Source organism: Bubalus kerabau, chromosome 14, assembly GCF_029407905.1.
Source record: "Bubalus kerabau isolate K-KA32 ecotype Philippines breed swamp buffalo chromosome 14, PCC_UOA_SB_1v2, whole genome shotgun sequence".
NCBI lineage: Eukaryota > Metazoa > Chordata > Mammalia > Artiodactyla > Bovidae > Bubalus > Bubalus kerabau.
The window spans coordinates 12,482,070-12,509,566 of NC_073637.1; the positions used below are offsets into that span (position 1 = coordinate 12,482,070).

At 48.0% G+C, this 27,497-nt stretch overlaps 1 protein-coding gene and 1 long non-coding RNA gene across 15 annotated transcripts in view; both read left to right on the forward strand.

The window, feature by feature from the left end:
• The window catches only part of ASAP1 (ArfGAP with SH3 domain, ankyrin repeat and PH domain 1), a 346,820-nt gene that overhangs the window by 72,449 nt on the left and 246,874 nt on the right, over positions 1-27,497 (forward strand). For 4 of the 13 annotated variants that reach the window (XM_055545753.1, XM_055545755.1, XM_055545751.1 and 1 more), the window contains one exon: positions 13,244-13,370. In XM_055545753.1, the coding sequence (XP_055401728.1) occupies positions 13,244-13,370 (127 nt within the window). The other 9 variants (XM_055545759.1, XM_055545764.1, XM_055545757.1 and 6 more) reach the window with 9 other exon arrangements.
• LOC129626584 (uncharacterized) lies at positions 13,398-26,797 on the forward strand. 2 transcript variants are annotated; one of them, XR_008702052.1, is made up of 3 exons: positions 13,398-24,316; positions 25,801-25,920; positions 26,198-26,797. It is a non-coding gene; the product is annotated as an uncharacterized LOC129626584 (long non-coding RNA). The 2 variants fall into 2 exon arrangements; XR_008702053.1 differs by lacking the exon at positions 13,398-24,316 and adding an exon at positions 24,335-24,785.

Sequence of the window (27,497 nt, forward strand, 5' to 3'; positions counted from 1 at the left end):
ACAGGGGCTATATCTTATGTGTCCTTTTGACCCCTCAAGAGTCTAGCCTAGGACCTGTTTCAAAGACAAATATCATTTACTGGGTACCAATACATCTTGCATAGATTATCTCATTTATATCTCACAACAGCCTTAGAAGAGAGAGAGAGATCACCTTTTAAAGAACATCTTCCTTTGAAACCACATTAAGTAGCTGAGATTAGGTAGCCCTACGGTTAACCATCCCTATTAAGTGGCAGGGCTGGGATTTGAACCCAGGCAATCTGAATCCAGATCACACATTCTTAACCTCTGGAAGGATTATTAGGGCTGCTCAGTAACTGCAAATGGAATTGAACCAATGGGTTCCAACCTAAATACTTCTGCATCCTTTGAGGAATGTCCTCAGGGACTCAGGGACAATGGTCTTATCTCTGAAAATGTTCCACAAGGAATGAGTCAGTCCCAGAGAGTAAAGTGGGTTTGGGAGGAGAAACCTCACTTACCCTGGGATTATCCTGTAGGGCTGCCCTGGGTTGGGCGAGGGGAACGTTGTTTACTAAAACAACACTGACTCCCAGTGTTCTGGTCACTGAAACATCTCCTTATCTCTTGTGGCTTCTAACCTTTTAAAAAGGGTCGATTAAGAAAGGAAATCATAACTCACTCCTGCATTGTTGCCTGGAGAATCCCATGGACAGAGGAGCCCGGTGGGTTACAGTCCACGGGGTTGCAAAGAGTTGGACACAACTCAGCGACTAACACACAAGGAAGGGCACAGGGGTGGGAGGGGCGGATTTAGAAGGTTCTTGATTGCTGTCAAGTTTCTAGCTTAGTTTTTGGAGAGCAAGAAAGAAGAGAAAGAGGCAAGACAGTGATGAAAGGGGGTGGGTATCACTCCAGTCTTCAACTGTACTCACAGCCTCCTTGCTCAAAATTAGGAGTGTTAGTTAAGTAATCTTATGCCAAATTTTATGTAGTTAGAATTTTAGAAGTTTTAAACGGTAGGCAAATGTCTACAGCTTGTGTTTCTTCCAGTCCAGCATTTCTCATGATGTACTCTGCATATAAGTTAAATAAACAGGGTGACAATATACAGCCTTGATGAACTCCTTTTCCTATTTGGAACCAGTCTGTTGTTCCATGTCCAGTTCTAACTGTTGCTTCCTGACCTGCATACAAATTTCTCAAGAGGCAGATCAGGTGGTCTGGTATTCCCATCTCTCTCAGAATTTTCCACAGTTTATTGTGATCCACACAGTCAAAGGCTTTGGCATAGTCAATAAAGCAGAAATAGATGCTTTTCTGGAACTCTCTTGCTTTTTCCATGATCCAGCGGATGTTGCAATTTGATCTCTGGTTCCTCTGCCTTTTCTAAAACCAGCTTGAACATCAGGAAGTTCACGGTTCACATATTACTGAAGCCTGGCTTGGAGAATTTTGAGCATTACTTTACTAGCATGTGAGATGAGTGCAATTGTGCGGTAGTTTGAGCCTTCTTTGGCATTGCCTTTCTTTGGGATTGGAATGAAAACTGACCTTTTCCAGTCCTGTGGCCACTGCTGAGTTTTCCAAATTTGCTGGCATATTGAATGCAGCACTTTCTATCAATAACCTCAGATATGCAGATGACATCACCCTTATGGCAGAAAGTGAAGAGGAACTAAAAAGCCTCTTGATGAAAGTGAAAGTAGAGAATGAAAAAGTGGGCTTAAAGCTCAACATTCAGAAAACAAAGATCATGGCATCCGGTCCCATCACTTCATGGGAAATAGATGGGGAAACAGTGGAAACAGTGTCAGACTTTATTTTTCTGGGCTCCAAAATCACTGCAGATGGTCACTGCAGCCATGAAATTGAAAGACGCTTACTCCTTGGAAGGAAAGTTATGACCAACCTAGATAGCATATTGAAAAGCAGAGACATTACTGTGCCAACAAAGGTCCATCTAGTCAAGGCTATGGTTTTTCCTGTGGTCATGTATGGATGTGAGAGTTGGACTGTGAAGAAGGCTGAGCGCCAAAGAATTGGTGCTTTTGAAGTGTGGTGTTGGAGAAGACTCTTGAGAGTCCCTTGGACTGCAAGGAGATCCAAACAGTCCATTCTGAAAGAGATCAGCCCTGGGATTTCTTTGGAAGGAATGATGCTAAAGCTGAAACTCCAGTACTTTAGCCACCTCATGGGAAGAGTTGACTCATTGGAAAAGACTCTGATGCTGGGAGGGATTGGGGGCAAAAGGAGAAGGGGACGACAGAGGATGAGATGGCTGGATGGCATCACTGACTCGATGGACGTGAGTCTGAGTGAACTCTGGGAGTTGGTGATGGACAGGGAGGCCTGGCGTGCTGCAATTCATGGGCTCGCAGAGAGTCGGACACGACTGAGCGACTGATCTGATCTGAAATGTCTACAGGCTTTCCTTGACACTGTGACGCAATGCCATCATAATCCATTCTTAAATGGCAGTTTCACATATTTTTTCTTAAGGCAAGGTCTTTTAATCCCTTCCTTGAAATGTAAGGTGGAGGAGTGTGGCAACCCTTGGGAACCAGGATACCTGGGATCTCAGAATTCCCCACAATTCTGCCAGGGGATACTGAGCAAATTCATTTAACCAGTGAAGAATCTGTTTCCTCATCTGAAAAATGAAAGGGTTGGTAACTATATTATGCCTGAAATTCTTTCCAACTCTGGTAGCTTTATGATGGTGTCAGAAACTCTTTTTTTTTTGTATCCACTCTTTTTATTTAATTGTAGGCTAATTACTTTACAATATTGTAGTGGTTTTTGCCATACATCAACATGAATCCACCATGGGTGTACATGTGTCCCCCATCCTGAACCCCCCTCCCATCTCCTTCCCCACCCCATCCCTCAGGGTCATCCCAGTGCACCGGCCCTGAGCGCCCTGTCTCGTGCATCAAACCAGGACTGGCCATCTATTTCACATATGATAATATACATGGAGAAACTCTTAAGAACCAGGATTCCTCATTCCAGTTGCTGCTCTCCCAATTCCTCTCACACCCCTCCCCCATCGTAAATATTCATCCATTCATTCTTCCTTCCATCTGTTCAAGAAGCATCTCTTGAGCACCTGGGTCACTGAGACTGTAACAGCAAATGGAAAACCCTCGAGTCTCAAGGACGTCACAGTCTTGTTGGAGAAATAGAAATATTTGGAAAACAGTGCTGTGAAAAAGGGTCATAAAAAAAAAGACATGCTGTCAGCCTTGAGATAGCGCAGAAGTGGGCATGAGTAAGTGTGAGCCACCTAACTGAACTAACACAAATGCATCAGAAAAAAAAAGAGACCTGAAGGTTTTCTAAGTGTTTCTCTTTTTTCAGGTGATGATTTCTTTTTCAGAAACAAACTAAGGTTTAAAATCCCTTGCTCCTACAGGTGGCAAGTTTTTAGGAACCCCATATAACACCACCATTTTTCTTCACTGGACGTTGTTTTACTTATATTAGGAAACATGTAGCTCATAAAAACGGAGAAGGCAATGGCACCCCACTCCAATATTCCTGCCTGGAAAATCCCATGGAAGGAGGAGCCTGGAAGGCTGCAGTCCATGGGGTTGCTGAGGGTCGGACACGACTGAACAACTTCACTTTCACTTTTCACTTTCATGCATTGGGGAAGGAAATGGCAACCCACTCCAGTGTTCTTGCCTGGAGAATCCCAGGGACGGGGGAGCCTGGTGGGCTGCTGTCTATGGGGTCGCACAGAGTCAGACACGACTAAAGCAACTTAGCAGCAGCAGCAGCAGCAGCAGCTCATAAAAAAGAGCCAGCTCAATCCAAAACGTGTTTATTGGGGGCCCACAGGGAACGTGTACGAGCAGCGCCTTCTGTGGGGAAGAAAAAGCCTGCAGGGTTTGGATTCAGACCAGCTGTGAATAGCGATTCGCTGTTTATTAACTGTAGTCCTTAAGGAGATTGTGCATGTATCTGAGTTCTCAACAGATAGCATGGCCCCTCACTAGGCCATTGAGGGAGATTTCAGGAGATGGTGCTTATAAAATGCCAAGCCTGGGGCTCTAGAAATCTCTTGTCCCTCCCATAGGTCTTCAGGGACATGGGTAATAACAAGAAGGATACAATGTACCACCCCCCTTCCCCCAACGGATGGAGAGTCTGGGAGTTCTGCCATGCAGGAAACTCATTCAGTTCAGTCGCTCAGTTGTATCTGACTCTTTGCGACCCCATGAATCGCAGCACGCCAGGCCTCCCTGTCCATCACCATCTCCCGGAGTTCACTCAAACTCACGTCCATCGAGTCAGTGATGCCATCCAGCCGTCTCATCCTCTGTCGTCCCCTTTTCCTCCTGCCCCTAATCCCTCTCAGCATCAGAGTCTTTTCCAATGAGTCAATTCTTCCCATGAGGTGGCCAAAGTACTGGAATTTCAGCTTTAGCATCATTCCTTCCAAAGCACACCCAGGGCTGATCTCCTTTAGAATGGACTGGTTGGATCTCCTTGCAGTCCAAGGGACTCTCAAGAGTCTTCTCCAACACCACAGTTCAAAAGCATCAATTCTCCTGCACTCAGCTTTCTTCACAGTCCAACTCTCACATCCATACATGACCACTGGAAAAACCATAGCCTTGACTAGACGGACCTTTCTTGGCAAAGTAATGTCTCTGCTTTTCAATATGCTGTCTAGATTGGTCATAACTTTCCTTCCAAGGAGTAAGCATCTTTAATTTCATGGCTGCAGATTAGGAAGACCAAATTCTGAGCTGCACTCTGTCACTAGCAGAGCTGTTTGTCACTGGGGAAGTTCTCATCTCTCCACGTGAAGGGAGTACTTAGGTCCTTCCCAATGGTGCCAACAGTCTTCATACAAAGTAAGAGAGAGGCTGTATTGTGGAATTCCCTAGTGGCTCAGTGGAAAAGAATCTGCCTGCCAGTGCAGGGGTCATGGGTTCGACCCCTGGCCTGGGAAGATCCCACATGCCTCAGAGCAACTAAGCCTGTATGCCACAAGTAGAGAGTAGCCTCTGCAACTAGAGAAAGCCTGTGTGTAGCAACAAAGACCCAGCACAGCCAAAAATAAATAAAATTATATATATATGAATAAAATTATATGTGCTGCTGCTACTAAGTCACTTCAGTTGTGTCCGACTCTGTGCGACCCCATAGACGGCAGCCCACCAGGCTCCCCCGTCCCTGGGATTCTCCAGGCAAGAGTACTGGAGTGGGTTGCCATTTCCTTCCCCAATGCATGAAAGTAAAAAGTGAAAGTGAAGTTGCTCAGTCTTGTCCGACCCTCAGCAACCCTATGGACTGCAGCCTTCCAGGCTCCTCCTTCCATGGGACTTTCCAGGCAAGAGTACTGGAGTGGGGTGCCATTGCCTTCTTCGAAAATTATATGTATATATAGATAAATAAAGGGAGGCTATATTGTAAATATCCCTGTGAAGATTAATTCCAACTGCAGTAATGGAGCAATGGGAGTGCTCTCCACTTGTAAATCAACCCTGAATATTCATTGGAATATTCATTCATGCTGAAACTGCAATACTTTGGCCACCTGATGCAAAGAGCTGACTCACTGGAAAAGATCCTGATGCTGGGAAAGTTTGAGGGCAGGAGGGGAAGGGGGCGACAGAGGATGAAATGGTTGAATGGCATCACCGACTCAATGGACATGAGTTTGAGAAAACTCTGGGAGATAGTGAAGGACAGGGAAGCCTGGTGCGCTGCAGCCCATGGGGGTCTCAATGAGCCTGACACGATTCATCGACTGAACAGCAACTCCACTCCAGCCATTACTTTGCCTTTGAGTTGGGCTTGTAACAAGTTCCCCTGGAGGAAAAAAGGTGACACACAGGCTGTAACAGAAGAGCACCCAAGAGCTGTGGACCCATCGTCAGGAGACTAATCACACGGGCTGTGAAATCAGACCAGTCAGTCTCCTCTACTTGCCAAGGTAACCTCTAAGCTCCAGGTTCCTCCCAGGTAAATGCGGATAATACCAGTGCCTGCTCTATGTGGTGGCTGTTGAGTATGAAATGAGGGTATGCCTGCAGCAATGCAGAATCGTGCAGGGCATATAACAAGCCCAGCATTTACTAGTTGATGTTATTAGTATTCCTTTACAGGACAGAACAGAAATACATTCCTGAGTCCTTTCAGTTGATATATCCACCAGGATTTTGAGTCTTCTGGGTCCCCAGCACTCTACCTGACTCTTCTTCCTACCCTTGACCAAAAAAATAGCCAGGGAAGCGGGGTTGGGGGTAGAATAGAGAGTAGTTGATTGTCTTCAAACAATCCATGTTCTCCTCCTTACTCACTGGGAACACTCTAGTGGTTTTTACTTGGAGTATTTACATTAAGTTCACTGGAGACTACAATAGGCTTTTTTTGGTTTGTTTCTTACTTGAGAAAATATAAGTGTACTTGGGAAGCACTCATACAAGGCACGTGAGTGAAGTAGTCTGCTGCTGAGGTCGAATATGGCAACGTGAGCCCGATGGTAAAACACGTGGAATCCAGCACATCTTTCCCTCTTCCTGTTCCCCCAGCCCCATCCCCCGCCCACCGCTTTCCTTTCTTCTAGCACTTTGTTAAGATGATAGAAAACAAATACATAAGTTATCAGGTGAAATAAGGAACAAACAATACTTATTTTGATTGATGAGAAGGACATCTAATGGAGCAGTACTCTGAGAATTATTGTTGAGAACTTGATTTTTGCAGGCAGTAGAAAAAGCCCAGGATTTCATCTCCTGGGCACTGGGACATGAACTTGCAGTGAGATCTCATTGTGTTTTGGTTTCCATTATTGGGTCTTTTTTTTTTTTTTTTTTTTTTCCGGCCATGCCCTATGGCATGTGGGATCTTAGTTCCCCCAACCAGGGATCAAATCCAAGTTTGATGCATTGGAAGCACGGAGTCTTAACCACTGGACCGCCAGGGAAGTCCCTTGGTTTCCATTATTGTAATACTCCCACATCAGAACTGTTACGTGGATGAATCAGAACTGTTATGTGGATGAATTCAGACACTGCCTATATAACCAGGGCAGTGCCTGGCTCAGAACAAAAGCTCAGAAAGTACTCTCGCACACCTCACTAGCCTCGGGTTTCTCTCCAGTAAGTTTAGGATAATCATACTTGGGACTTCCCTGGAAGTCCAATGGTTAAGACTTAACTTTCCAATGCAGGTTCGATTCCTGGTGGGGGAGGAAAAGGGGAAAAGAGGGGCTGCGATCTTACATGCCTCAAGGCCAAAAACCAAAGCATAAAACAAGCAGTATTGTAACAAATTCAATAAAGACTTTAAAAATTATCCATATTAAAAAAATCTTTATAAAAAAAAAAAAGATAATCATACCTACCTTTTGAAGTTGTCATGAAGTTTAAAGAAGGATATGTGTGTCCAAAATGCTATACCTGGCAAGGCGTCAGGTACATTGTAGGTTTCAGTAAATTTTAGGGGGGAAGGAATATCCGAATTTTTATCTCCAGATCAAGCTTTCAGTGTTCCCATAATACCTGAGAAGTATCATCTACTTATGATCCCTCAGACCCTGCTAAGCACCTTATATGCCATAGCTTATGAAATCCTCAGAGCACTAAGACATAGTTACTAACATTGCCCCCAATTTGCAGATGTGAAAACTGAGACTCAGAGAAGTGAATTACTTCAAGGAGATCTAATAGCTGCTACATGGTAGAGATGTGAGGCCAAATCTTTCTCATGAGAATCATCCTATAACTCATGCTCTTATGAAACAAATGCCTATTCTACCCTCTAGAAGTTGCCTTGGTTAGAATATCCTTCTTTACCGTCTAGTCAAGGCTATGGTTTTTCCAGTGGTCATGTATGGATGTGAGAGTTGGACTGTGAAGAAGGCTGAGAGCCGAAGAATTGATGCTTTTGAACTGTGATGTTGGAGAAGACTCTTGAGAGTCCCTTGGACTGCAAGGAGATCCAACCAGTCCATTCTGAAGAAGATCAGCCCTGGGTATTCTTTGGAAGGAATGATGCTAAAGCTGAAATTCCAGTACTTTGGCCACCTCATGGGAAGAGTTAACTCATTGGAAAAGACTCTGATGCTGGGAGGGATTGGGGGCAGGAGGAGAAGGGGACGACAAAGGATGAGATGGCTGGATGGCATCACTGACTCGATGGACGTGAGTTTGAGTGAACTCCGGGAGATGGTGATGGACAGGGAGGCCTGGCATGCTGCAATTCAGTTGCAAAGAGTCGGACATGACTGAGCAACTGAACTGAACAGGAACTGTGTTCCATGAAAACCAGGCTTTTACGGCCTCAGCTCTCTTCTGATCCCCATTAGTATTCATTCTGTTTGACTCTAGATACTGTTTCTTTACTTTCAAAATCCATCGTTGATGGATCTGACCTCACAAGGGATACTTAAAAGAATAAGTAAGGTTCTAAAGATGATCCCCAAATCTGAGATCCCAGACTTTGGGAATTACTGTGCAGCTTCCACTTCCTTCTTTCCTCCACCAGGTGACTAATTTAGGGAGAGATCTGAGTCCTGGAAAGAAAAGAGATGTATTCATGGTCATACTTGACATAAAAATGGAGTTCAAAGGGAATTGACATTGGTTGATTATTCGCTATGCATCAACTGCTTTATCCACAGCTTCTCAATTTATTTCACTTAACAACCTGTAACATAGTCATTTTATTACTATACTAATTTCACAGATGAGACAACAATGCATTATTATAAGTGACAAAGTGGAGATTCAAACCCAGATCCAAGTAACACAAAGCATATTCTCTTCCCACACTATCCCATGGCCCTGCCCCATGAAGGCGCTGGGAGCCTTTGATGAATGCTCTAATTCCATCCTGTCAGCCTGGGCTACTTTCTAAGCATGTGAATCAGAGCACCGATAGCTCTTCTTGGTTTCTTTTTTCCCCCTTCTATTTTTTTGGCTGTGCGCAGCATGTGGGATCTTAGTTCCCTGACCAGGGATCAAACCTGTGTCCCCAGCAATGGAAGCTCTGTGTCTTAATAACTGCACCAGCAGGAAAGTTCCTGGTTTCTTGTGCCCATAAAGGACCTCACACTTCCTCCACACTCTCCCACCCCTGGTACACTGTCAGCTATCTTGCAAATGCACCACCTTGGTTGTTAGGCAGATAGATGAGTGAAGCCTGCAACTGGGAATCTAATTCAGCCAATTCCCTGATGCCTGTGGGGTCACTAGTGCCCTTGCTGACCAGGAGAATAAGCCACCACTATTTTTATCCCTGTTTTTTCAAGGGGAAGAAAAGCATTCTGTAAGGACCATTCTTATCTCGTCAGCAGTGCTCAGAGTAACAAACAGGCTTGAGGAGTGCAAGGGTGCAGAACAGCATTGGATGGGGGTGATGTTGATGACGAAAGAGATGATGCACGCTTTAGACCAAACTGGTGTGCACGAGTGTGTGTGTTTTTCCTGGCTCCAGAAAGGATGATGTGTATTTCTGAGCGGGCTTCCCTGGTGGCTCAGAGGTAACGAATCCGCCTGCCAATGCAGGAGACATGAGTTCAATCCCTGGGTTGGGAAGATCCCCTGGAGAAAGAATTGGCAACCCACTCCAGTATTCTTGCCTGGCAAATCCCATGGACAGAGGAGCCTGGTGGGCTACAGTCCATGGGGTTGCAAAAGAGTTGGACACGACTTAGCAATTAAATAACAACAAATATTTCTGAGCAGCTCTGCACAAAGAAATCTAGCGTTTAAGTTTTGCTTGCATCAGACTCTATACATAGAAGATAGCCAGGAATGGTTTTCAGGGTGTTTTGGGAAAATGAGAGGTGCAGATGGTTTGCACTGGGGCATGGTTTCAAATTTTAAAAGGATTATGGCTCATGAACCCTAGGAATGGTGGATGGAGGTGTGAACCTTTGAAATTCTAATTGCATACCAGTCTAAGGAGGTATATACTTACCTGGGCACAATATCTCATTGTTCACATATTCCTTTCTTGGCTAGGGGAGACGGGGAGGAGGAGCAGATATATAACATAATCTTCAAATGAAACTGAAACAACAATTGGTGGCAGCAGTTTGGACTCTGGTGAATTCCATCAAGAAAGCAATCCCCGTTGTTTACCATCGCAGTTAGCTTAGCTTGTTGTAATAATCTTTATTCCTTGCATCTGTATAGAGCTGAGGGCAGACACAGACTCAGCTCCAGCTGGAAAGGATCTCTGTGGTCATTTTGACATACGCATCCCTTTATTTTATCCAAGTGAGGGCACTAAGGCCCAAGCTGACAGCATCAGTTATTAGGAGAGAAAGCTCTGGAATCCAGGCCTCCTGGAATTGAGGCAATTATTTACTGACTCCAGGCTTTTTAATAACAGCTCATATTTATCAAGTGTTTGCTCTAAGCCATACATATGGGATAGAAGGAGCTACCAGCCCAGCAGGGATGACAGGTATTCGATGACAACTTGGAAGAGAGAGAAAAGTGGAAATAATGCAAAATCAGAGTCTCAATTGATTTCCAGCCTAGAGGATGGCCTTCTTGGAGTGGTTGGAAGGCTAAGTGCTGGGTGTTAGAGTCTCAGCTGCTGCATGGGGATAAACATGGGGTTTCTTGAGGCTCTTGGAGCCTCACACTAATGAACACAAGCTAGTGTGGCCATATTTGCTCCCAAGTCACAGAACCTTCTAGATGCAGAATGGCCCAGTTAGTATAAGGGAAAAGAGGTAGGGTTTTTTCTGGTATCTCATATTCTGTCAGTAACAGCATGTGAACAAGTGCCCTCCGGGTGCGGGTCTTAAATGCCATCTGGCAGTTTCCCCAAAACCTCAACTTTGGTGTGTCCCAATGCAGACTTTTAATGTAGAAGGAGGAAAAAGTGTGTACCTGTTTGTTTCTTTGTTTTTTAGGATGCCTCTCAAAGCTGATGTCTCAACACTTTGCCAGAGCAGAGTCTTTATTCCTGTATGCTGCCTTACCAAGGCCTTCCTCTTCGTTAGCTGCAATCCTTGCCTTCCTGACATTAATGAGCGCTTCCCCAGAGACACAGTGCAGGTTCAGGACAGCCAGCACAGGCAGACAAAACACCTTGAACTTGTACAATGGCTCTTGGGTGAACAGAGCACCTTCTCATCTGTTATCATTTACTAGCCTCATGGGGCTGGCGCCCTCTTCTTTCATCTTCATGGGAGGCAAGTGAAGGCCAAGATCCCATAGCCACCAGGATACCTGCAGAGGCAGCCCCTCATTCTCTTTTCATCTTTTTATTATTTGGCTGCATCGGATCTTAGTTACAGCACACAGGACCTTTGGTCTTTGTTGCCACTGCAACATCTTTTTAGCTGCGTCCCAGGAACTCTTTTGTTTGCGCCATGTGGATCTAGTTCCCTGACCTGGTATGAAACCCAGGTCCCCTACACTGGAGCAGGTCCTCCAGGGAAGTCCCTTCATTCTCTCTTCTGCTCTAGATGTCACTTTGTCAAGGAGGTTTTCTCTGCTCATTCCTCAAACCATAGCTCCTGCATCACTTGCTTACTCTGTATGTACTTCACTTTATATTACATGTATATTGCTTGTCTGTTTCCCTTACTACTGTTGATGTAAGAGTAGCGGCATTGTCTGTTTACGAATCTCCAGCGGCAGGAGCTGGGCGTTAGTAAATAGTTGTCAGCGGTGAGCGAGAAGATGCAGTTCTCCTTTGACAATCACTCCCGGGTCCAATGTCCCTCCCTGCCAGTGGGCATTCTGTTGTGGTTTAGGGAAGGACCAGAGGACAGATAACCGTACAAGATCGCAGAACTCAATCCCAGAGGAGGCCCGGGGGCTAGCCTTCTGCCCAGGTTGGTGAATTTGGGACTTTATGAGCCGGCTCCAGCTGGCTCCAACTATAGGAGCCAATCGTCAGGCGCTTCCTAAGGGCCTAGTTTTTTGTTGTTGTTGTTGTTGTTTTAAACCAATTTGATCCGCAATCAATGGTGAGAAATTAAATAGATTCTTTGGGCTAAGTAGATTGAGCAAAATAGCCATCTGCCAGGGCCGAGGAATGAGCAATCTGTTGGTAATTTTTCCGCTGAAATTTGGCATCTACTTAGCATTGTACACCATTTGCACCTCGGGAAATGCCTTTTACACCCCTTCCCCTCCTCTGTCCTTCGGGTTAAAAACAACAACAAAAACCAGTGTAAATGAAAGATTAGAAAATTGTGGGGGGTGGGGGGGGGGGTGAACCCTTTCAATATCTTCACTTAGCAGTTTAGCGGCTTCAGCAAACGGCACAAAACCTTCCGGGGGCTCGTGAGCGCCCTGCTAAGGGAGTGAGGAGCCGGAGCCAGCAGGCGGGCAAGCTACAAGCCGGGCCCCGGAGGCCGCCGCCGCGCTCCCCTCTCGCCGGGCCCGCGGCCCGCGCAGCCGGAGGCGGCTCTCCGGGCTTCGCTTCCTGCTCCCACAAGGGGCTAAAAAAGAACGCGCACAACTTTTTATTTTTTTAGTCCCCCTTCTTGCGAAACGCTCGCGTAACGAGCTCGCCCGAGTAACCGCTCCGGGGGCGGCCCGGGGGACGCGGGCATCCGCCGCCCCGAGAACCGCGCGGCCCGAACCGCCTGTCGGGGGTACCCAGTCGGAGCGCCGCGCGCGGGGCTTGGGGGGATCGGGCCGGGGATGGCGGGGTCGGCGAGTGGGCGGGGGAGGTCCGGGGCGGGGCTGGGGGCCGGCGTGGGTGGGGCCGGTGGCGTGGGCGGGGCGGGGCGGCGTGGGCGGGGCCGGGCCCCGCGGGGAGGGGATCAACGGCGCGTGCGCAGAGCACTTCCTTGTTTGTCCCCGTGACTGTCGCGGCAGCGCCGCCCGCCCGCCGCCCGCCCGCCCGCGGGAGCGTGTGCTCAGTCAGTCGGTGTCCGCGCTGCCGCCTGTCAGAGCGTGTGAGCAGGCAGCACCGGCCCGCCGCGACTTGCCCGGCCCCGGGCGCCCCCCGTCTCCCGCGAAGCGCCGCGCCGGGTCCCCTCCCCCGTGGCCGGGCATGAGCAGAGAGAGGCGGGTCGCCGAGAGCCCCCAGCCTCGCGCGCCGCTCGGAGTTTGAAGGGCCCCGCGCCGATCGCTGATCGGGGCCGCCGCCGCCTCCTATCTCGCCCGCCAGAGCTTTCTCCCGCTGCCGCCGGGATCGCAGCCGCGCCAAGCCGGGCGGCGGGTGGCGGGCTGCGCGCGGGGGGCGTTCATGAGCCGCCGGCCGGGCCGCGGCCCCGGGAGCCTGCGCCGTGACTCACCCCCCGCCCTCGCTTGTGTCTCGCCCCCTCCCCCGGCAGGATGCCGGACCAGATCTCCGTCTCCGAGTTCATCGCCGAGACCACCGAGGACTACAACTCGCCCACCACGTCCAGCTTCACTACGCGGCTGCACAACTGCAGGAACACCGTCACGCTGCTGGAGGAGGTAGGTCAGGGCCGGTGCCCTCCGCGCGCAGCCCTTCGGGGACCCCGGCGCGCTCGCCGGGACGCCTCGCTGCCTCCGCTCGCGGCCGCTGCCTCGCCGTTGGATTGCGTCGATTTCCGAGCCGGGGAGGAAGGGGATGTATGGGGTCTGGGGGAGCCACACCCCCCTGCGGGACCCCCTCCAGCCCACCCTGCGGCCAGGTGATGGACGGGGGACATAGGATGTGCAGCCCCCAGCTCCGTTTCTCCCCCCGACCCCCAGCTCCCCGCCCCGAGGCTGGAGGTGGGGAGAGGATTGAACAGGCTGTGGACAGCCCTAAGAAGAGGGAAGTCCTCTCCCTGGCTTGAGCCCTTCTGGGCGCTTTCCACATCACCCTGACCCTCTCGTAACCCGCCAAGTAGATGGTGTCAGGCCTCTGAGGGCAGAGGGAGGCAAAGCAACGTGGCCAAGGTCACCAGCAAGGGACTGGAAGATGGTCAGTTAATGCACCTCTCCACGGCCCGGCTTGGCCAAGCAGGCTGAGCTGCATCGGCTAGGACTGGTGGAAAAACCCCAGAGGAATGAGAGGGAACTCTGGCCGGGACTGCCTCCACCCCGGGATTCCTCCTCTCTCGTCCTCAAGCCCTGGGTGGAAAGAGCTATCTCTGCAGACTGGTCCCCACCCGGCTCCCCTGGGCGGCTGGTTTGGTAGAGTCAGGCTGCTGCGCCAGCAGGACCTGCCCGCAGGGCACTCATAAGCTGTGAATGGAGCCCCGAGGCCGATGCTGCCCCAAGGACCTGGCCAGACAGGAAGAAGGGAGGCCTGAGATGCAGAAAGAATCGCTCCTCTTATCTAGGTCTCCAGGGAAAGCTTGTGGGTGCCTCCGACAGCGTCAAAAGCTTAGCAATTTCCTTTAAAATTTTAGGTGCATTAGTGATAGGGCCGAGTGGGTACATAAGGAGGAATCTGCAAGCCTGGGAGCTGGGAAGCCTCTGAACCTCCTCAAAAATGGGATATTTGCCCTGGAACTCTGCCCCATATGTAAGTGCCATAAAGTGCCACTCCCTTCTCAACCCAAAAAAAGATAGCACTGGAGGAAGTTAGGAAGGCAGATCGTTTTCCCTGGGTGGATTCTTCTGTGGTTGGTTTATTTGAGGTTTGGGGAGCTCTTTCTAATCTAAGCTACCCCTCGGCTCCTCCTCTGTAATACTAAGAAGTTTGGGCTTCTGTGAGCAGACTACTCTTGATGCAGGCTGTGATGCTTGTTTCTGGGCCAGGTTACATGCAGAACTATGCATGTATTCAGAAGCACTGGGGTCCTACATTTTAGGAGGAGAGAGCTTTCTGCTAGTGCTGGGTCCTGTTTTGCCGACCTGATGCTGCAAATGAGTCTGAATGTTTTATGCCAGTTGAGGTTGCTTCTGGATTCTCTCTGAAGTTAATGTTGGGTTACTGAACTGAATTTTGAAATTCAGTTGGAGAAGCACTATCTAACTAGGTTTGTTTGAAAGCCAGAGGTAAAGGACTCTTTTCTTTGTTGTGGTTTTGTTTCTGTGGTCTTGTCTGTTGAACCAGCCTGATGCTTGGTGTCTGGGATTAAGTGGACTTGCCAGGCATTCAACCCTATGACCAGTCTGTCCTTCACTTAATTGTGATGAATTGAAACATGCTGATATGGCAGCACTTTGCATCCTTTTTCTGTACCTACTGTATATGCTTCTAAAGGATGTGACATTGCTTAGACTGAGGGGCTGTTTTCCTTCTAGATAAGTCCTTCAGGGCCTGCTGATGGAGCTGTCAATTATTTTCACTTTTCCTTTCTGCACATGCAGATAATGTTACTGTATTCTGTTTGTGTGGGGTGTGATAGGGTAAGTATATAGTTGGTGTTGCTGTTTGTAGGGGTATGTGGCCACACTGGAGGATAGGGTTAGTGTTTGTAAATTATATGCAGCTGCTCTGGATCTTTGTTTGAGATTACTAAATTTAAAAGCAAATGCAGCTGATATATTTTTTGGTGGGCCATGCTGTTTTGCAAGGTTGGGTAAAAAAACAGACCCAGTCCTATTACCAACCTTGTCACCTATGAACTTGAGAAGGAATTGGAACCAGGCTAGAAGTTCAAAAGTGTCATGTTAAAGTACGTTGGTAATACTCAGGTTCTCAAAAATTCAATAGTGATTGTTTCATCAAGAGCGGCACAATAATTTTGTAACTTTTTTCTGACTTTAGTACAGTCCTAGCCAAGAAGTCATTCTCCCCAGTCTCCATCGTTTAACTCCTTTAAAAAAAATTTTTTTAATTTATTTTATTATTATTTATTTTTGGCTGTGAACAGGCTTTCTTCCTTATGGCGAATGAGGGCTGCTCTTTGTTGTGGTCCTCGGGGCAGGGTTCTCATTGTGGTGGCTTCTCTTGCTGTGGAGCCTGGGCTCTAGAGTGCTCAGGCTTCAGCAGTTGTGACACTCGGGCTTAGTTGCTCCATGGCATGTGGGCTCCTCCTGGACCAGGGATTGAACCTGTGTTCCCGGATTCTTAACCACTGGACCACCAGGGAAGTCCATCTTTTAACTCCCGAACTGAATTCCATGAGGTTGGATTCAGAGTGATTGCCTTTAGCCTAAATGTGCAATATGCCCTTTAGTTTCTTAATTGATAGATAACTACCACGGTTGAACTTTTAATTCCACCCCTCTAAAGCTTATATGTATGAAGGAGATACATTTATAAATATCTTATGTGGATCAGCATTCAGTTCTCAAAAAAGTATGGGGCTTAAGGTTATTACCCTCAAAATATAAGGAAAAGTTTTGGGGCAAACCACAAATTCTTGTTGGCATAGGCTTCACAAGTGAAATAGGTGGAAACTTGACTGCTGTTTGGGTTATCTTGTGGTTATTCTTAGGAAGAGAAATTTTGGGTACTTTTTTGGTGATGTGGAAACTCAGGAATAGGAATTAATTTGGGCAGCTTGGAATTTTTTAAAAAATATTTTTCTAGTTCTAGCAATTGTCTTCCTATTTATTTATGGACTGTTTTGCTCTTTGAATTCCAAAGTAGCATGCCTAAATGTCATGTAAAAGATTGTGTTAGATCTCCTAATTTGGAGCCCCAAATTAACCCACACTCTCCCTTATGGTTTGTCCTCTTGGCAAAGAGTTCTGTGCCTTGCAGATGTTGCTGCTTTTATTTTAACCTATCACTGATGAGCACTTTAGGAACTGGGTCAGACATACGTGGTTAAAAAAAAAAAAGAAAACAATTTACTTCCAGGCTTCAACTTTGGGGGCAAAGGGTCCCCCATGATTCTGGAAGTCATGGCGAGGCTGGCACAGAATGAGTGGTTGCTTTTGAGAGGCAAGAGTGGATGGGCTGCCAAGGTTTCATGCTGGTGTGTGAGTGTTTTCCAAGCAAAAAGCCAGTGTTTTGCTTATTCAGCAACCAAAGCACACTGACGTGTGCCATTTTACTCGTGACCGTTTGGAAATTATGAGTAAATGAGTAGGAGAAGGCTGAGCTTTCCCAGGAAGGGAGCAAGCACCATCGAGGGAGACAAAAGGAGAGGCTCTTCATTTAGAGGCTTAGATTGGTGCATACATAGTGTTGGCTGAAAGGGAGAGTCCAGTATGATATGTGAAGGTCAGCTCGGTTATTGATTCAGTAGTGTTGGCCCAGCACTTTTATCTTTGGTGATGATGGAGGAGGCATGCTCTGCCCATTCATTAAGCAGCTAGCTGCTTGGTACCAGAACTTCGAAGGCACACGGCATGCCTGAGGACACTCCACCCTTACACAGGCTTTATGGAGGAGGAACAATTGTTAGCCCCATTTTACAGGGAAGAAAACTGAGGCCTAGCAAGATGAAGTGATTTGTCTCCAAGATCAGATGGCTAGTAAGTAAGTGGTGGTAACGATGAACTCTACTGCGGCTCAGTTGCTTCAGTCACGTCTGAATCTTTTCAACGCTATGGACTACAGCCCATCAGGCTCCTCTGTCTGTGGGGTTCTCCAGGCAAGAATACTGGAGTGGACTGCCATGCCCTCCTCCAGGGAATTTTCCCAGTCCAGGGATCGAACCTGCCTCTCCTGCATTGGCAGGCGGGTTCTTCACCTCTAGTGTCACCTGGGAAGCCCCTAAGTGGAGTTAAGAAGCCCTTAAATAGTTAAGACTTAAAATAGATATTCTAAATGTCTACAGACATACTTCAGTGGTTAGTGTTTTGTAGAAGTGTAGGAGGGCTTACTCTTATTGTCTGTTCTCATTTTGGTACCATGAATCAGGTGCGTAAGTTCCTAGGTGGTTTGGTTTATCTTCACGTTCAGGTTCCAAGGAGTTCTTCATGTGGTTGCTGTTGTTCAGTCGCTAAGTCATGTCTGACTCTGCAACCCTGTGGACTGCAGCACAGCGGGCTCCCCTGTTCTTCACTGTCTCCTGGAGTTTGCTCACATTCATGTCTATTGAGTCAGTGATGCGATCTAACCATCTCATCCTCTGCTGCCCCCTTCTTCTCCTGCCCTCAATCATATCCAGCATCAAGGTCTTTTCCAGTGAGTCAGCTCTTCACGTCAGGTGGCCAGAGTATTGGAGCTTTGGCTTCAACATCAGCCCCTCCAGTGAAAGTTCAGGATTGATTTCCTTTAGGACTGACTGGTTTGATCTCCTTGCTGTCCAAGGGACTTTGTAGAGTCTTCTCCAGCACAAAACATCAACTCCTTAGCACTCAGCCTTCTTTTTGGTCCAACTTTCACATCCATACATGACTACTGGAAAAAAACCATAGCTTTGACTATATAGACCTTAGTCAGCAAAGTGATATCTCTGCTTTTTAATATGCTGTTTAGGTTTTTCATAGCTTTCCTTCCAAGGAGAAAGCATCTTGTAATTTCATGGCTGCAGTCACTGTCTGCAGTGATTTTGGTGTCCAAGAAAATAACTCTCACGTCCACTTTCCCCCCTTCTATTTGCCATGTAGTAATGGGACTGGATGCCATGATCTTGCTTAGTTTTTATTAATGTTGAGTTTCACGTCAGCTTTTTCACTCTCCTCTTTCACCCTCATCAAGAGGCTGTTTAGCTCCTCTTCAGTTTCAGCCATTAGAATGGTATCATTTGCATGCTGCTGCTACTGCTGCTAAGTTGCTTCAGTCGTGTCCAACTCTGTGCGACCCCATAGACGGCGGCCCACCAGGCTCCCCTGTCCCTGGAATTCTCCAGGCAAGAACACTGGAGTGGGTTGTCATTTCCTTCTCCAATGCGTGAAAGTGAAAAGTGAAAGTGAAGTTCCTCAGTCATGTCTGACTCTTAGCGACCCCATGGACTGCAGCCTACCAGGGTCCTCCATCCATGGGATTTTCCAGGCAAGAGTACTGGAGTGGGGTACCATATCTGAGGTTATTGATACTTCTCCTGGCAATCTTGATTTCAAATTGTGCTTCATCCAACCCGGCATTTCTCATGATGTACTCTGCATAGAAGTTAAACCAGCAGGGTGATAATATACAGCCTTGATGTACTCCTTTCCCAATTTGGAACCAGTGTGTTGTTCCATGTCTGGTTCTTACTGTTGCTTCTTGACCTGCATATAGGTTTCTCAGGAAGCAGGTAAGATCAGTTGTGATCTTAAAGAAAAATAAGTCTCAGGAAAGGTTTAGATAAAACCAAGACTGGTCCCATGCATTGCTTAAGTTCAAGAAAATGTGCTTTCTTTGTCCCTGAACTCTTGAAGATGAAATAACGAAAGGTGAGCAAGTCCCCTGAAGCCACCGTCCCATGCAGAATTCTGGGCTCTGTGGCTCCACCCTCAGTGCAGAGGTACCTGGGGTGAGTTTTCTCTGGACTTAACCAGATAAGGCCAATGAATGAAGAATACATTTGCCTGCAGAAGCAAAGAGAGGCTACTTCCTTTCTGTAACAGAACTGATGCTGTTTCTAAAACAGTGCTCACACCTGTTAGTGAGCCAGTCTAAGCTAATGCCGTTTGCCTTTTTTATACATATATAAAGAAACATTTTTACCATCTAATAAAACCCCTGTCTGATAGCATTTTTATTATTCTTTTACATATGAATAAACCTCAGTGCAGGCTTCCCAGGTGGCTCAGCTGTAAAGAATACGCCTGCCAATGCAGGAGACACAAGAGGCACGGGTTAGATCCCTGGGTTGGGAAGATCCCCTGGAGAAGGAAATGGGAACCCACTCCAGTATTCTTGCCTGGAAAATTCTGTGGACAGAAGGTCCTGGCAGGCTACAGCCCATGGGGTTGCAAAGAGTCGGACACGACTTAGCAGCTAAACAACAAACCACTGCTCAGAGAGGTAAAATGCCTTATCCAAAGTTGCACAGTAGTGAATGCTCTGAATGTAAGATCTCAGTATCTGAAAGCCTTTGCGTTTCACCTGTAGTTCACTCTTTTGTGTTTCCTGTCTGCTGTGGGTTTGTTGTTGTTGTTGTTCTTCTGTCTCGTAGAAATCTACGGATTATTTTTCTTATCTTCACTTGATTTCTAGTGCCAGGGAGGAGATAGTTTTGGGTAGAGAAGAAAAGGGGGAGCTCTGTGTCTCTCTTCTGAGACCTCTTGTTGGACGTCTCCCAAAGTCTCTGCCTTTGGTCCTCAGAGACGGCGCCAGCCACCCTGCCTGGGCTGAGCGGAAGTGGATAAGGCCCTGTGGTTTCCAGCTCCACCCTGGCATACTTACAGGACTGTCGCCCAACCTGTCCTTGCCCGTGAGCTGCCCTGGCTGAAGAACCTGCAGCTCTGGGTGGAGTTGCTGCGGGGCTCCATGGCCGGCTGCCTTGGCTTCCTGCCCGTCCCAGCCCTGCCTTTGGGCCAGCTGCTGGCAACTCTGGACATCAGAGCTGACGGGGCCTGGGAGAGGATGGAGGCTGGTGCTCGCCAGCCCAGGAACCTGGTCTCTGAGGGGCCCGTGAAAGTCACGATGTGGGTCCAGTAGCCAGTGGCCCAGAAGAATGAATGGACACCACCTCTCACAGCGTGGTTCAGCATCTTTCTCATGCCAGTCGTCTTTGATTTTGGCCAAAATAGGTCAACTCGGTGGTGTCACACTGCTATCTCCTGCTGATCAGATACTTGGATCGCCAGTTATAGATTCCTAAAATTGGAAAGCAAAAGGTTCTCTCATTCTCATGATTGGTTTGCTTGTAGAACCTTCGAGTTCTGTATTCCTGTGGGAGAAAGCTCATGAAGGAAAAGGACCCACACAGATCTGGTTCAGTCCTGCTGTTTTCAGAGGTGGGGACCGAGGCCTGAAGATGGGAAGGAAATGGGGTGAGGATTTGGGTTCCCGTCTCCAGACTCCCAGTCCAGGCTCTCTGCACTCTGCTCTCCCAGAAGTCTATGGAGGCTGTTTATTCACAGGGTGGAGGGGTAGGGGTGGTGAGCCTAGGGCTCGTCCAGTGCCCTTCCCTAGAACGTGCTTAAGGCAGGAGGTGGTGAGCCTGAGTTAAGGAGCCTCGATCTTGCTGGCCAGTCTGCTGGTAAGTCCAGGTCTCACATCACGTGCACAGTGAGGCCATGGCGGCCCTCCTTGATGTGGGGCTCGGAAGCTCTCATTAGCTGCCTTTGTGGTGTTGGATGTTCAGACGCTACGCAGACCTTTGCGTTTGTGTCTGGGCGTCAAAAGGAGCCTCAGAGAGGTGGTTTCCATTTATGTAACCTAGTCATTTGAGGACTGGAGGCAGACCTTGGCCTCTGCCTTTCCCGCATGTATTATCTAAACATGAGTAAGCGATGGGCTCGATGGGGATCACTTGGCAGCTCAGCCTCGGTCTCCTCATTTGATGAATAAAAGAAGTATTAAAGGGGAGAATGCACGTGCGACACCCATCCGGTGACTTCACTCCTGGTAAAATGTGCATGCCAAGGGCTGCCCTGCCACCTTAGTTAGCCTTCCTCCCGTGGGGCGGGGCTCAAGGAGGTGAGAGGCATTCCTTGGTGGGGAGCCGGGCAGAGTTCTCGCCACTGTGGACTGGCAGGTGACATTGGGTCAACAGGAGGACAAAGTTCCCTTGCCAGGGTTAATTGCAGCCCTGTTATCTCCTTGTGTGTGTTGAGCGAGTCCCTGAACCTTCTTGCATCTTCGTGTGCTGCCTTTTAACCTGTCGGTGTATGTGAAGCGCTCGGAGCCCTGGCTGGCATGGTGAGTACTCTGTGAATGATAGTTCTCACTGTCTCACCATCCTCGCTGTTTAGTATTATTGGGTTGGACCCTTTAACCTGTAGGAGGAGAGGACAAGACCCCTTTCGGCAGAGGATGGGTGAGGTCAGTGACAGGGCCGGCTGTGTGCCTCGGAGGACCCTGATGGTGAGGTGCAGGCGGCCACTGGGCGGTCATGGTCAGAGCCAGCTTGATCTGAAATACAGTGCCCGTTCAGTTTTACTGTGTCCACAGCCTTTGGCGGCACTGCTCTGAAGTAAGGGGACCGGTGACCAGCGCTGCCTCCTCGGACCCAGGCCAGCCTCACGGGCTCTGCGGGCACCGCCTCGCTGTCCGGGCTTCCTTGGGTCGCTGCTGTTTCTTTATTTCCTTCTCCCAACCTCCTCCTGCCACGTGCCCTCCATCAGTGCATCAAAGCTGGGGCACTTGTCCCTTTTGATTTTCACTGGGGCTTTGGAGTAACGAGTCGCTTTCTCTGTTCCATAATAAATGCAGGTATTGGGTTTGGGTTGTTTGTGGGGAGGCGCTGGGGGAAACATTTCTGCCTTGGCCCCAGGAGGACAGAGCGTGGCAGCTCAGTTGTTTGCTTTCCTGATTACAGCTTGAAGCACTGAGACCACAAGGAATTCTATTTTGGTTTGGAGGCAGGCGCCTTCAAAGGAAAGGATCTATCCTTGAATTTGCATTTCTGTGTGCCTCATAACCTCTTTTCAGCCTCAGTAAGATGCATTTTCATGATCTCTGGGGCAGGGCTTAGGTCAGACCTGGACGCCCTTGACCCTGCCTGGTCTTAACAGAATAACAGTTCAAGGTGGGCTCTGCCCACCCAGAGCTCGTTCTGAGCAGTCCAGGGTCTCGCTGCACTTAGAGTTCACTTATGTAAGAACTGAATTTTAATGCTAAGGCCATGGTATAATTTTCCCCCAAGAACTGGAATATGTGTGCCTTTGTTAAGACAGCACCCAGTTTAGCCACCCAGAAGCTAGGAAAACAAAGTCAGAGCCACCTGTCCCAGGGAGGTTAAGCCCTAAAGATGATTGCATTGCATGTAGCAACTATTCCAAAAAGCAGAGTTGCCCAAGTCCAGCCAGACCATCTCATTCCCCTCCAGATGTGATTTGGATGGAGAAAAATACAGGTTCTTCCAAGCTCGTTCTGTTATCAGTAGAGCCTGGGTACCTTGCCTTTGTATAGCATTGCGCTCAGGGACTCGGGGGAGGACAGCCGTGTCCTCCCAGTGTCCTGTATTACTACACCACACCTTTGACATACCTGGTAAAGTTCTTGGAGACCATCTATTCAGCTCCTGCTTTCCATGGATGAAGAAGTGGAGGCCTAGAAAAACCCAGGCATGTTAGGCTCTTTTGTTGGAAGTAGCAGGCTCCGCCTTCCCCCTACAAAACAGAGTACAGCATGTCCAGGCAAAGTGAGGGTTGATTGTAAGGACTCACAGGGGTATTTTATAGAACATGAGGGTCCAGAATGGTGGGAAATGAGAATATTCTCCTGAGCAAATGATAGAGAGGGGACCTCCCTGGCTCCAGTGCCCTCACCAGCTAAGTCTCTGTGCCTGGTGGGGACACCTGGGGTCGGGGTGGATCAGATCGGCGCAGCGGGGTCAGGAGACCACCGCCAGCGCAGTCAGCTTTGTTGGCAGGGTGGGGCTACCCGACGGAGTGCAGGGCTGATGGTCGTCCTCAGAGCAGGGTTAGGGACTAGGGAAACACCTTCTCCATACCGGATCACACAGGGGGATGGGACTGGGATCCCGTCTTCTGGTCCCATCACCCTCCACTGGAGCGAGAGCCGGTTGGAGACGTCAGGACCTCGCAGGGTGGTCTGGGGAACCGGTGCGGGAATTGAGGCAGCCATGTGCCTTGCACTGTGCCCTGGGGATGTTAGTTTCTCTGCCCTTCCTTCTGCAAGTCTCGCCTCCCCATGACCCCTCCGCTCGGTATTCACTTGGGACACTCTGAAGGGCTGTGGTCAGGGCACCGCGCTGCCTAGTTGTAGCTTTCCTGATGTGGTCAAGAAAGACCAACATTCCACACAGGGTGTGGGCAGAGTAGGAACACCCCACCGCCATTTCAACCCGCAGCGATGACATGGTGCTCAGAAGTCACCTCCCGTGCATACCCAGGACGTTTGGGAGATGCTGGGCCGCTGGGGAGTGTCCCCGTCTGACTACTGCCTCCCAGTGTCGGACAACAAACCACTTAAAGGTCTGACGAGGACCACAGCTTTCCTTCCATCCAGTGGCTTCACTGACCAGTTTACACACCAACTAAAATTCGAGTGTCTTTGCTGTTTTGAAATGTGGGGAGTCTTCCTTTATGTTTCATTAATCACTTTTTTATTAAAAAAAAAAGCAACCCATTTCCTTTTCCCTGTGATGTTTATTCACATTAATAGCGCTTAACATAAAATTAGATACTCCTTATTTCCAGGAGGTGCAAATCAAAATAAGCGTTCACGGCTGGCCCAGCAGCTGCTACTGCTTTAATAATAGTAATATTTTTCATAGCAATGCAAGTGAAGGCGCTGCCTCCCAGTAAATAAATTGATGCCAAGGCAAAGAGTGCTGTCACTGTCCCAAGGCTTGCGTGTTTTGAGTGAAAGAGTTTGAACAAATCCCGAATCTGCCAACACTACAATTAAGCACCTGCTCTATGCTGGGCTCTGTGCTGGCTGCCTTACACACATCATGTCACTTAATCCCTCCAACAGCTCTGTGGGCTGGGTGCTGCTGCCCCAATTTACAGATGATGAGCTCGGCTGAGAAAGGATTCAGGTCAGTCCATGCTCTTCTCCCTCAGACTTATCCTCAAGACAAAATGCTTTATATTGTAAATGGGATGCTAATAAAATAGAACCATCAGGAAATAGGCTTCAGCTGAAGCATGTGATATTTAGGTTAGAGTTGAATAATAACTCCCTGGGCTTTCCTGGTGGCTCAGTGGTAAAGAATCCCCCTGTCAATGCAGGAGACACGGGTTTGACCCTGGCTCTGGGAAGATCCCACATGCAACCAAGTCCATGTGCCACAACTGTTGAGCCTGTGCTCTAGAACCTGGGAACCTCAACCACTGAAGCAAGCCTGTGGGCCCTAGAGCCCGTGCTGCATCACAAGAGAGGCCACTACAGTGAGAAGCCCGTGCGCTACAGCAAAGAGTAGCCCCAGAGCAGCAGGGAGACCCAGCACAGCCAGAAATAAGTAAATAAAATTACATGTGTATAAACACGAAGAGCTTCCTGACAAGGTTATGTATCAACTGCATGGCCCCAGAAGTCACATTTTCATCCTCCAGTTGGCTAATTGAATTATATACTTACTCATGGTCACACATGTATTCCCTTTTAGTAGATTATAAGTACCTTGAGGCCAGGGATACCCTTCTACTCCTCCCCCCCCACCTTTTTTTTTTCACCTACTAGGCAGTCAAAAATTAGATGAAATAATGAAGGATATAATAAAATTGCATTTGATTTTTAATTGTTGAGGGCTGATCTGGTAAGTTTTCCAAGTACTACTGTTCGTCTCTCTGGACTTCAGTTGTATGCCTACCAGCTGCATAGAGCAATTGGGAAAAACCCTCAATTGCTAAATTTCCTGGAGGTCTTGCCACAGATACATGGCCGACCTGGATGCCACACTGAATTTTTGGTCTGGCCTCTTGGTGTCTGCAACCTGCAGTCTTTCAGTAGGTTAGCAATTTCATGAACAGTGATAACGCTCACTCTTTGAGTCCCAGCTCTGTACTCAGTACAGAAACAACTGTAGGTGCAATTTCTAAGCCTCATGCCACCCAGCTAATAAAAAATGGAGCCTGGAGTCACACCCAGGTCTGCGGGGCTGCGTAGCCCACACCGTCCCCACCTCCAGCCAGCCTTACTTTGTGGTGATTTAGCTGCGCAGTGCCAGGAAACAGAAGACAGGTTAGTGCTGGAAACAAACACAAACAAGACCTGCATCCTCCACTGGAAAAGAAAGCTGTTCCTGACTCTGGGTTTGTTTCCTTAAGTAGAATGGGAGGCATTTAAATTTAGGTAATTTACATCCATTTTCCAGGGCAGTTTGTGGTGTGGTATCCGAGGGATTGCCGAGAGGATTGGTATTTTCAAAAAGAGTTGACCTCTCTGATTTTCCTTTACAAACGGTGAAGAGTGAGTCCTGATTTGAGGCAGGTGGCTATACGTTTACTCGCCAGCGTTTCTGTGCCCCGTTACGACCGCTCACACCGCGCTTTCACATACATTGTCTCGTTTCATCCACAGTACTTGGTAAGGCAACAAGCCACCGTTTCCTCTTTGGCAGTTGAGGAAACGGGGGCTCAGAAAGTTGAAGTGACTCCTCAGAGGCTGCAGGACTGAAGAGGTAGTGCGCTGAAGCTCAAGGTCAGTTCTGCCTTCTAGTCTCGTGTTGTGTTCCCTGCCCCCCGCGCCCCCCAAATAGCTCGCCATCTTAAACAGATGGACCTATGGGATGTTTGTCAAGTGATTTTTAACGTAAATAATACCCTTTGACTTTAAGCACAGTTTTATTGGACAGTTTCATAATACTTTGCATTATTAGATTCCTCCCTCTATGTACATACAAATGGCGTTTGTAGTCTCTTTTTTCCTTAGTAGCTCTTTCAAATGGCTTTTGACTTTGGGCACGTTTCTGTTTTAGGTTGTTGGTTTGTGACTTTTACACAGATGCACAAGTAGGCAGACCAGTAGGAGCCTCCACGTACCTGTCACCCAGATTCAGCAGACCTGCTTTGGCCAGCCTTGTTTTTATCTCTATCTCCTGCCCCCTTGATTTTTTTTTTTTTTTTAAAGCAGTCCCAGATATTCTTTCATTTCTTCCATAAATATTTTAGTATGTGTCTCGAAAAGATATGGATGAACAGCAACAGCTTCAGTGAACCACAATAAATATAAGGATCGTATCAAAAAACGAACATTTTCTCGATATAGCATTAAATGGTGTTCTGAATCCCCAGCTGTCTGTTTTTGTTTCTGTTAATGATTTGTTCAAATCAGGATCCAAATGCAATCCATATGTTCAGTCTGACCGACATATATTTAAAATGTCTTTGTGGGTAGTCCCTCTTTTTTCCCCCTCTAATTTACCTGTGGGAGAAATGAGTTGTTCGTCCCATTGAGTTTCCCAGAGTCTGGATAGTTGGTTGCATCTATCTCTCTGGTATCATTTAACATGTACTACAATCTGTTCTTAACATATTTTGTTCCCAGTAGTTTTTGCAAATAAAAGAAATTAAACTCTCCTTGTAGAGAACTATTAGGGAGAGCACAAAAGAATTGAAAAGTCACCCATAACCCCAGAAGTTATGGAATCGCCTCTGTTGTCCCTTCAGGCTTTTCTTCAGATACACCTGCATCCTGCTTATCTTCATTTAACACGTTGAGAGCCTTTCCCCCTTGACATATCGTCAAGAGGTCTTCAGTAACAGTTTATGAGGTGCATCATTATATTAATGACCTTTCCCTCCTCCCCTTAAGTTACCCCCCTGCCAACTGAGGTCTTTGTTTTTAAATAGTTGGCTCAGCAGTTGCCCAAGAGGACTAGTCAGCCCTCTGAGGCAACTGCTTGGACTCCAAGGAGATCAAACAAAGTCAGCTCTAAAGGAAATTAACCCTGAATACTCATTGGAAGGACTGATGCTGAAGCTGAAGCTTTGGCCACCTGATGTGAAGAACCGACTTGTTGGAAAAGATTGGGAAAGGTTGAGGACAGGCGGAGAAGGGGGAAACAGAGGATGAGATGGTTAGATGGCATCACTGACTCAATGGGCACGAGTTTGAGCGAACTTCAGGAGATAGTAAAGGACAGGGGAGCCTGGCGTGCTGCAGTCCATGGGGTCGCACAGAGTCAGACACAACTTAGCGACTGAGCAACAGCAACAACTGGTCAGGGACGGAGCGGTGAACGTGTGACTACGTCTGTTGTCTGCACTAGTGCTCAT